An 11,011-nucleotide genomic window follows, 5' to 3' on the forward strand; every position below is an offset into this window, starting at 1 on the left:
TCAATACAATGCAATTTATTAATGCAATCCAATTTCCACAAATACTGCAAAAACAGAATTTTGAAATACAGAATATAACAGTAACACTTCCACGAAACTATTTTATTGACTAAGTGCTTTATACCCAACCCTGCACAGTTTCACCTCTGCGTTGCAAGGTTTTCATGCATGTCATATTTTGTTCGAGTACATGACGATACCAAATTGCTATGGTTTGGACATGAAAGAAAATAAAGGGATTTTTCGAGTTGGGTACTTGCTATTTCAATACAATAACCAGTAGTAACTTATAGCACTAACTGCCATGGTTTACATCACAATGAAGCGCTGGCGGTTTATGATGGTTAAACAATGTAGGACAGTAGGCTACAATAAAACATTAGAAATTTTAAACTGTAGTGAAGAAAAGTATAACGCAGGACAGGAACAAACATCATAAACAACCATATTGTTGTGGTTTGTAAACTGGAGTGTAAAATACTGAAAAGCGGTACAGATAAATTAAAGGCAAAGAAAAAATGAACTTTTGAGGTCTGTATCCCTGAACACATAGCCTACTTGCTATCAGCCACCGCATAATGTAGCCAACACATCGTTTAATTAATCATACGATGTTACGATATTTTTGCGATGAAAATTAGTTCAATATTATAATCAACACATGATAGAACATTTATCATCACAAATTTTCTAACGCATTGGAAACGCTTTGGCGAATAAAAAACAAATAATATAATTTTTGGTGGGTTAACAAACAGTTTGAGATAGGTTTATGCTCACTGGAACAAACTGGAGACAAAACAACCTGTGTACCAGTCAAATAATTATGGGAATCTTTATCATTGAACTGGGAAAACCTTTTCAGAATCCTGGCAGTTGTGTATATTGTGGATGCGGAGACCTTAAACCACTTACGCAGGCAGGTCAGCAAGATTTACAGACTGAGGTTTCTACTTGTTGTTGAAGGTGTTTATAAATTATTGCATTCACTACATGCCGCTGTATGAAGAGCTAACTCTGAAAGTGTGTCGTTCAAGCGCACTCACCAAGAGTCGAACCACCGTTATTTGATTTTGTCATTTCCTTGTTCTCACAGCTAATCGCTTATCCAATAGTTGCCACGTGACCATTAACCAATCGAAAACACGAACTGCGATTGGCTATACGGTCAATCTTCTAGAAAAGCAAATCTTCCAATAACGATTGATTTCTCTCCCTGGATTTGTTATTAGGTTAACTGCAAACTATGGTAGGCTACAGTGATTTTTAACACACATTGCTACTTGATCACAGGCCAATACTGTAGTTAGAAAGAAAACAAAATAATAATAACAACAAAATATGTACAGCAATATCGATACAAAAGTGGGCTATGATAGTGAAACGAAATAAAATTTGCTTTTTCACATTTGTAGAAGTTTAGTAACTAACTTATTCACATGAACAATCAACGCTTTTCGACGTTTGTTAATCTCAAGTGCTAAGTTATTTAAAATGCGGTCAGCCAGTGGTTCCCAACAGGCATCTGGCAACGTTGAAAACGAACTCAAAACAAAATACTGTGGAAATAGTTGCTTGATAACAAGTTTAGCACGACGACTTGGCTTGATCATTCACTTCTTACGCAACAAAAGGAACGATGTTGCGATTTAAAGGATTTTGTAGAATTTAGATTGAAAGCACTCTAAAAATCTGGCAACACTGGGCTTAAACATGTTTCTTAATTTTCTTCACATCCTGATGAGAAAGCCAACATGAGCTTGAGACATTCTTGCCATTTTCAAATGACGCATCAGAATGGCACAAAGTCCATTTTTAAATCTTTGCAGTAGGGGAATCACTATACTTACTTTAGAAAAACAAAGAAAAAACAAAACAAAGTAACAACAACAAAATATGTATTGCAATATCCAAAAAAAGTAGGCTAAGATGGTGAAACGAAATAAAATTTGTTTTTTTAAACATTTGTAGAAGTTTAGAAACTAACTGTTTCTTCAAGACTGTTTCTTCATTCTTGTGTTTTTGAGAAGCTGTTGCATTTCTCCTGGGTAGATATTAGGCAATGACGGTCGAGGTGTATCATAAAAGTCACCTGAAGTGCATAGAGAAGGTCTTGGAGAATCGTATAAAAAGCCTTCAGCACTTGCTGGACTTTCGGGGGGACTTGCACCTCCCAAAGAGTTGTTTTTGTGTGCTTCATCTGCTAACCTTTGTAGTCGACTTCGTATTTGAGTTATATCATCACCAGAAGTATAAGCGCATTGCAAAAAAATGTCCGGGACAGAAGGCCTTGGATGCTTGTAGCGGCTGGCCTGAATCAACTGGCCATCACTATTTTTTCTGTTTGTCGGCTGCTGGGAGGTATTTTCCGGTGTGTTGTGAGTTGCTTTATTCACAAACTTTTTTCTTGGGACTATTTTTGGAGGGGTCATGCCAACTTTTTTAACATCTACAGGGTCTTCGCTGAGTAAGTTTGGCATGGAGGAAGCGATATTCTCGAGCTCAGAAACCGGAGGCAAGCCATATCCTTGACATTGTAAATTTCCTTTCAAAAGTGAAATTTCAGTGAAAGAATTTTTTGTATCTAAAATTTGATTTGAGAGCTCGTTGTTATCAAGTGGAGTGATCGACAAGTAGCCGTCTTTGCCCACCATTGGATCTTCATCGTTAGAGACGGTCACTTCTGCTTGAGAAGACGATTGCTGCCATGACTGGCTTTTATCTGCGTCCTCAATCAACGATTCTGTAGAAATGTAAGTAGCTTTTGGCAATCCTTTTGTAATTTGCTGCACTTCACCACTTGTTGAATATTCTCCTACAGGAATGCCTTTGTCAGAGGGAAACACAAACTTCCTTTCACTGTTTGGCTCTTGCGTTGCATCGTTAATAGTTGCATAAGCCGGGGAAGCAAGATCGGATTCGGTTAACTGCGGATCAAACGATTCATAGGTGGTTGCATAATCCGTTTTTTTTGGAGATGAGCATGGTAGTGGAATAGGAGGCCTGACGTAATGGAATGAAGACGTTGCTGCAATCGCTTCTGATGGATCAACACGAGATGTTTTTCTTGGAAGAACAGAACGCGATTGAGATTGATCACAAACGACCATTTTCTTAGCGTTGGTTTCAGCTGATCGCGAAGGAATTTCAATGTCGATGTATTTGTCGGCAAGCTGACTCAGTCTTTGGAGCCTTTTATCAACCTGAAAGAATGTGTAAACTGTTAGCTAGATTTTTTTAGAAGAAAACAACGTCTTTTTATTTCCTTTTCTACTTGATTACTTAATCTTAATAGTCAACAAAAAATTAAAATTAGAATTTCCTAAGATTTCTTAGTCATTATTTTTTCGTGCAGGGAAACACTTTATGTAGAAAGAGCGATCTACCTGGCAGTCAGCACAAGGCTGAGTCATACTCACTATATCAGCAAGTAATTTCGATTCGCAAACCAAAACAGTGTTACCTCTACGCAAGCCATTAAGACTATCCAATCAACTACAAAGAATTGCACCGTTAAAATGTACCCTAATGCGCAAACTGGGACAAAGGTTGGCCTGGTAAGACTGCAAGATATTTGTTTAAAGTTGGAGAGAGTTATTACCTGACCCAGACAGCCACTTTATGTGATAAAGATCTTTACCAGATCGGGTAGAGATCTGACCATGATCTTTATCAGGGCCGATGAAGTGGCTGTCTGGGGAGCAATAAAATAGATTTGAGAAGTGGTGAAAAAAGCTTAAATGATTTTCATATCATTGCAGCAATAAATTTTGAAAACACACAAACGAAAAAACAGATTATGCAAACGACTCTTCCTATTACACTATTGCAAGGTCAAGTTTGATACCGTTTGGAACTTTTAGATTTCGAGGTAGGCCTTACTTGCTTGTTAGGTCAGAACTCAGCGTTGCCCAAACTGCGGCCTACGGCCTACAGGCACGCCGAAATACTAGCTATGGCACCCGTCTGGGCTATACGATATACAATCTCAAAGCTTAGCCCGAATTTCAAGGAGAAGAATGAGTGAAGTATTTGTGGCTAGCTCAGTGGTTACGCCCAGTTAGCTCAATCGGTACGCGCCCGGCTCAAGATCACGCGGCGCAAGTTCGACTCTCGGGGTGTGCGCTTGGGTAACGCATTTCAGGACTGCTCTCCATTCAGCGGCACCTAGTGAATGGAATAATTTTCCGGCAACAACACTTCAACAATCGGAAGCTTCACTCTGTCAGTCTCGGTAACCGGCCCTGCGTCAAGAGCCTCTACAAGTATATGCGAAACTACTAGGAATAGCCAATCAAGGCTTTGTCAGTCCGAAGATAAAGATTCAAAACCAAACCATTTAGTGCGCGGCCATCCACTGCACAGTGGAGCGTATACAAGCCGATTTTTTATGACTCATACAGTTCACTCTTTCTTCCCTCTGCAGTTATTTAAGTTTCTTGTTGATTGATAACATGTAAACTCTTTTCTTAGTTTCAAAATTTGTGAGCGATAGTTTTTGTTTGGAATTTGAATTTCATTTTACATGCTTTGCTGGTTTACACTTTACAGCAACATGATCCTGTGGTTTGCCATGCGAAACAGGTAGTCACTGCCTGATCTAGCCTCTTGAAGAAGGCAGTCGTATCTGATTGACGAAACGTCGAAGCAAAAGCAGATTATTACCTTATACATCTTGTGACATTTCAGCTTACTTTGCTCCAGAAAAACTTATATCATGTTATTTAAATAAATGATGCTGCTATAATTAGCTACAGAATGGTTATCTTCATTCTAATTATGATAGATTTGAAGCGTGATGCAGTCAATGCCTTCTATTGCATCATTTACAAATGTAGATTTTAAACTACTCCAACAGTGTGGTTGTCACAAGGAGTCACTTGGCTCCCTAAGGAGGAATTTATAACTTGAAGGGACGAATAATAATTGTATTGAGAAGGAAAGTAAAAAAAAAATGTAAATTGAAAACGATACTGAAAACGGTAGGCCTATAGCCTATTTCATCTGCAGATCCGTTTTTAGTAATCTTTTTGTAAATTATTGTAGGGAGCAACAGACAATACTTATGGCGTTCAAAGGAAGAATACGGCATAAATGTTGAGAACCACTGTAACTACAAGTTGATCCATGATGTTTACGGTCAAATATCTCACTACTGCTCGGTTGAATAAATGATGTTTTGAAACAAGCTCTGCTTTTTTTGTTTTTAAACTTATTTTGTAGTTTTTTTTTTCTTACATAAAAGTTAATGGGCCACAGAATTTTTGTGTAGAGCCACGAAAGGAAAAAAATGGGCCACGAAAGATAAAATTTTGAGAACCACTGGGCTTCGACCAAGAGTTGTCATCCTTTTTTTGCACATAGACCACTTTGCCACCACTGAAGCTATGGCAGGGAGCAGTAATAAAAGACAGATAAGTTGACTTCTGCTAGAAAAGAACTCGTTTTGTATTTTATATCTAACAACCACATGTTGTTATTTATCTTGGAATACCGGCACCGCAGTAAAAAAAAAATAATTGAACAACACTACAGCCAGGCTAAGCTTCTTTGACAACACTTTTAACTTCTTAAATTTTCAAACTAGGCTTTGTAGACTATAATGTTCTCCAGCCACAAGGAACAAATTTAGCCAACACTTTTGTGAAAAAACGAAAGAAAAAATATCTTCAAACAGGTGTCAAAGATATAACAATGCGAGGTGAAAACGGATTGACAATAGGTCTTGGAATACATTCACGAAATAATCAGACGAACGAATGAACTTTCATACCGGATTTAATGGAGTAGCGTGCGATTGGCTGCCATTGTTGGTAGCAGTTCCTTGTGGTGCCACTGGGTTTTGAGTTCCTTTCACTATTCTTTCATACATTACATTGTTAATTGCCTGAGATTGGTAAGGAGGCAGAGAAAGAGTTGTCCCGCTGGTGTAAGTGTTTACTTCCGAATCTGGAGGCTGCAAACAAAAAACTCTTCAACTTAGCTTTTTCCTTAGTATAGATTTAACAACACAAAATTTAAAATTATTAAGTATAAGACTACTCTTAGCTCAAAATTCCACTTGTAGGCATTACCAACATGCTAAACATTGCAGTATATTGTTTTGCTAAGTTACCAGGAAAGCGCCTTACAGGCAATAGTGGGAGACAAATCTTTTTATAACAATGTAAATGCATTTTCAAAACATTTTTGCATATATGTTTTGAATCAGATTTTGACTCAAAAACAGGTAGGCTAATTTGCAACTGAAACGAGATGAGTAGATTTCTTTTGTGTCTGTCCCACTCGTACAACGTTTTAAATACGAACCAGTTACTTCTTTTGCCGTGCACTACTGTACTTTGAGACAGCTTTTTATCATGCGCTTCGGGAAAAAAAAAGATGATAAGATTACTCAATAATTGTTGAACATTCTCTCGATGGACATAGTTTTATCAATAATAGCTCTTGATTGAAATTGTAGAGCAAAGGAGCTTACAAGCAACGCTGCTACTGAAATTAGGAGACCTTATTCTGTCAAACTTGCGGACATGCTAAAGTAATAGATTATACAGTACGGTAGGTCAGCAGTGTGAGATTCTAAAGTTTCTCAAGTATTATTGTTTAGATGAGTTAGGATCTCCTCAGTACCTTCTCGGTAAGATGATAAATATTTTCTCAGTTGAAATTACAAAGTTTCTTTTTAAGAAAATGCGGTATAGTATTAGATACAAACTAAAATAAACGGAAATTTTACCATCTTATAATACTATTTTACTCACCTTATTTGATTCTCTTCTATTATGGTAAGGACGGTGGTGTTTTCGTAGCTTCCTTATGACAAAAACAACAGAGACAAGTACAAGAACAGCTGCCAGCACTAAGCCGATGATCAAGTATATTCCAGAACTTTCGTCGGCGGCTGCGAGCATTTGTTGAGTTGTGTTGCTTTCTTTTTGTGTAAACGTGATCTTTGCTGTCGCTGAATGCAATAGAAAATCTTTGAAATGTAAATTTTTTTTGCAAGATAAGTCTGTTCTCATTGCTGAATTTATTACGGTTATTCAAACGAGTCAAGAAAAGTATACAATGATTTATTGCGCATTTTTTTTTTAATTCACTACTAAACCATAGGCATAGTATTTGTCGTTTTTAAGTTGGTTTTCGATGTTCCAGTTTCAAGACTGGCTTAGACAAAATAATTAAATGCCAACTTTTTAAAAAGTATGGAAACACTGCTTCATTTTGTTTTGAAAGCCACTGTGATGCTCAGCGTAATAAAACAAAATCTATGGAACAAATTACATCGTTTTAAACATTAAAAAAAAAACAATCTCAGTGACACACATCGCAGGAACACAATTCTCGAACTGGTAAAGTTTAAGAAGTTTCTGATCTCAAATAATTTTCTTGATTTGCTGAATAATTACGGACCTCATAGAGTCTCTGCATGAATTGTTTTGAAAACGATGGACATTACTTACTTTTACCTTAGCTCAACTGCAAAAAGTGTAATAACTCACTTGTCAAGGTTGGGTAGGTGTAGTTCAAAGAGTGAGCAACAATCTTAAAAGTTGCTTTTTTAAAGGTGATGTTAACAGTGCTTGCTGGGATTACAATCTCTTGCTCTTTCTTGTAGCTATCATCATGATTGCAGATATTAAGAAGTGGCTCTTTTTTATCGTCTGGAATCAAAAACATTAACTTGTATCAACAATCAAAAGGGCACCGGCTCGATACCGCTTAAGAGCATGCGGCAGCGTCTTTGGAAGGACACTTGAAGACATGCCTGAAGGTGGACACGAAGATTGGCTTCCTTGCCTTCCCGCCTACTTAATCTAAATCTTCAACCACCGGGTGTAAGCTTGGACACGACAAAAAAACCGTATGCGGTTCGTGCAGATGCCGACAACAAACAATGGGATACCGACGCATCAATCATTCGCAATAAATCGAATAAGATGGTAGGCCTATTCAAAAAAGCATTTAAAAAAAATTGAAAGATATCCAAAACTGCTTGATCAACGCTTTTCAATAACATGGTTGGTGGATAATGATTAACTCTTATCACGTATTGTTTTTAAGTCACGAAGTGTTATTTGGGCAAGTAATGAAGATTCATAATCACCTCATATGACCTGTTTGTAAAATAAGTGCAAAGGTCCACACGTATATACATTCTACAATAAATACTATCTCATTCAAAATACGTGTTTACACTACACCGCAAAAACATGATATGATGCCGAGATGTCCATGTATTTATTAAATTATGCGTTGTGTATTAGCAAAGCATTTAAGTAGCAGCTTACTTTGCCATTAATGGCATTAACACAGAAAGTCTTTTTCTAAAAGGTGTTTTAATGTGCTTACACTTCAAACTGTTAGGAGGCAGGAATGATGCCACTTGCGATGAGCATTCATGAGTTATTTATTCAGGAACATGACAGAAAATGGTAATTGTTTCCATTACTCCACATGTTCCCGGGTGGTGGCAGAAATACAAGAAACATAAAATCGGAACGGGAAACTAAATGATTGCATTAGAAATTAGAAACGTTGATTGCGTGATTCTTTGAAATTTTTGACTCATCACTGCGCCGCTTTAACTCTTTCTGCACAGCAATGTATCCAAAGAACAATGTAACTCAGAAAATCTTTTTTGAAAAATTCACTCGTCTTGTATAGAATCTTCACTTGGCTGTGTTAGCAGAAAAGCACACAACTCCTACTCCTCGATTTATACTGGCCAACTTTGCCTCCACAACTGCGACTCCGACTCCACAGCCCTAGTATTGGCTGCTGAAATATGAATTGATTGACAATTCACTAATTCAATTTTTTTTTGTATCTTCACAACACTTGACTGTGCAAAGCAATACTGGTCTGCCTTATACTATTATAAAGAGCTGAGAGCATCTATCTGAAGATTATTCAGGTTCGCTGTAGTGAAATACTTCGACGTGTTACTTTTCAGAGCAATCTTTGTGCTCTTGATTAGCTAATTGTGTCATGCAATATGGTACAACATAATGATGTGGAAAAAATGACTAGCATCAATAACATTAGAGTTTAGTTAACAGTCAAGGCTGCAATAAAAATTAAAAGACATTTTTCATCTTTAAACAGCTTTTAATAAATTTTGTAAGAATTTTAGCTTACCCTGAAAATTCTTACATAAAAAGAGCCCGTAACCATGCCCTTATCTTCTTTTCCTCAGGGGGTTGGTGTAGGACCGTTTTCCTCAACAGCGCAGTCGATTTTCACATTCAATCAACCAAGTAGGCTATTGTAGCCTACAACACCTACTACGGTTTTTTAACGACTGTTCTTTTGTTATTTTTTTTCATGCTGACGGTGTAAGTAAACACTTTTCACTTCGATTTATTTTTACTTGTTTACGCGAGAAATGAATAAGTTGAAATCATTTTTATTGTCTTTGGTATGACCCAACCAAGAAACGAACCCAGTGTAATAATCATACCCGGCTGGTAGGCTATTATTAGTTTTACACATGCACAGATGTTACATCCTCGGTATAATCAGGAAGCACTTGATAGCCTAGGGCTAGGCTACGGTTAAAAATAAATAACTTAGCTTAGGCCACAAAGGACAAAGTAACAATGTTCAGAGCACAATCACCAGTGGCATGGTGGCTTTGTGCCAGAGAGATTTCTATTTATGTACTTGTCATAGTTTGAGACAAATATCTTGCTTTGACAATAGGAAACAGTAATGGGACTCAATATTTACATGCAGGTTGTCAGCGGAGGCGATTCGCTCTCTAGGTTTTCTGTCAGATACGCCTCTGACAACTATACACACTGTTTTGACTCATCAGGAAGTTGTTGTAGCAAAAAACAAAGTTGAATCACTGTCTTTGAGGTCATGACCTACCTCGGTTCAGCTTTTTTTAATTTCTAAAATAAAGTTGGAATTAATTTTAGATGCGCGACATGGTGTTGCTAAAAACACTGCATTGCTTGTTTGTGTGCATACTTCGACATAAATTTTTAGAAAAACAATGGGATTTAACTTTCATTTGATTTGTGCTTTATTAGATAAACAAAAGCTACGTTGGATCCAAAACTTTCAAAATTTTCCAAAGTAGTTAATTCACACGAAACGTCTTTCAATCACCCCCAAAAAGAGCATGCATTCACACTGCTATGAATTGAAAATGGGAAGAATTGATGTAGGCTACTTCAACGAAATGAAAGGATGATTCCAACACAAGCCCAAGCTCATTGTAGACTTAGAAGTCAATCATAAAAGCTGTAAGGATTTCTTAAATATAATTTTTGGTCTTTCATTTCATCTTATTTCTTTCATTTCATTTAATATGCACAACTGCAAAAATAGTTATGTCAGTTATGGTAATTAAGATAATATAAAATTAATTGGCCACTTTTATAGCCTACAATAATGTGCATATGGTTTCAACAGTTCAGCTTATTTTGTCTTGTTCGAAAAAACAAACAAATAGGCCTACAAAATGCAATAAACACAAATAATTCGCACAACAAGGATGGCAGCGAAAGACCAATATGAATTGACTTTACATGAATGAGGGATAATTTATTTCAAAAAAACTAAAAAAAAAATGGAAGGTTTATTATAAAAATGTTCAGGGTTTTCAATAGAAGATTTAGCCATCTTGGTAAAGTTCAGCTTCCAAATCCTCTCAATCTGTTTCATCTCAAAGGATAGCGTTCCGGGGACAGTCAGAATAACCCTTGTTCTAGAAAAAATGTCCTACGTCCTAGCAGCTATACGTAGTATCTATGTATGGAATTGTTGAAGTACACGTACTCCGATGTGGAGAGACTATCGTTCTTCGTAAAGCAATCACTTTAAGTTGCATTTACAAATCAAGGTTGTGTTAAAAATTAACTTTGAAGAAAAGTGATTGCAATTGACTGATAAGGTCAATGGTATCAACATGTAAAGTGTTAACAATGTTTTCATCCAATTCACAGTTTGTAAAGCTCTTTTGTCTCATAAACATGTAGATTACGTGTTTACCTTGGAC

At 36.8% G+C, this 11,011-nt stretch overlaps 1 protein-coding gene across 2 annotated transcripts; it reads right to left on the reverse strand.

Annotated features, from left to right (window-relative positions):
• On the reverse strand, positions 1–7,752 carry LOC145779719 (uncharacterized). Of its 2 annotated transcripts, none has more exons than XM_082591356.1 (4): positions 7,503–7,752; positions 6,762–6,961; positions 5,876–5,956; positions 1–3,203 (listed from the first exon to the last, which is right to left on the reverse strand). In XM_082591356.1, exons 1-4 carry the CDS (start codon positions 7,678–7,680, stop codon positions 1,995–1,997), a joined length of 1,668 nt encoding a protein of 555 aa, XP_082447482.1. In that variant the 5' UTR covers positions 7,681–7,752; the 3' UTR covers positions 1–1,994. The 2 variants fall into 2 exon arrangements, with proteins under 2 accessions (XP_082447482.1, XP_082447481.1); XM_082591355.1 differs by having other exon boundaries at positions 5,774–5,956.
• Between the last annotated feature and the right edge of the window lie 3,259 nt (positions 7,753–11,011).

This window comes from Aplidium turbinatum, chromosome 11 (assembly GCF_918807975.1).
Source record: "Aplidium turbinatum chromosome 11, kaAplTurb1.1, whole genome shotgun sequence".
Taxonomy (NCBI): Eukaryota; Metazoa; Chordata; class Ascidiacea; order Aplousobranchia; family Polyclinidae; genus Aplidium; species Aplidium turbinatum.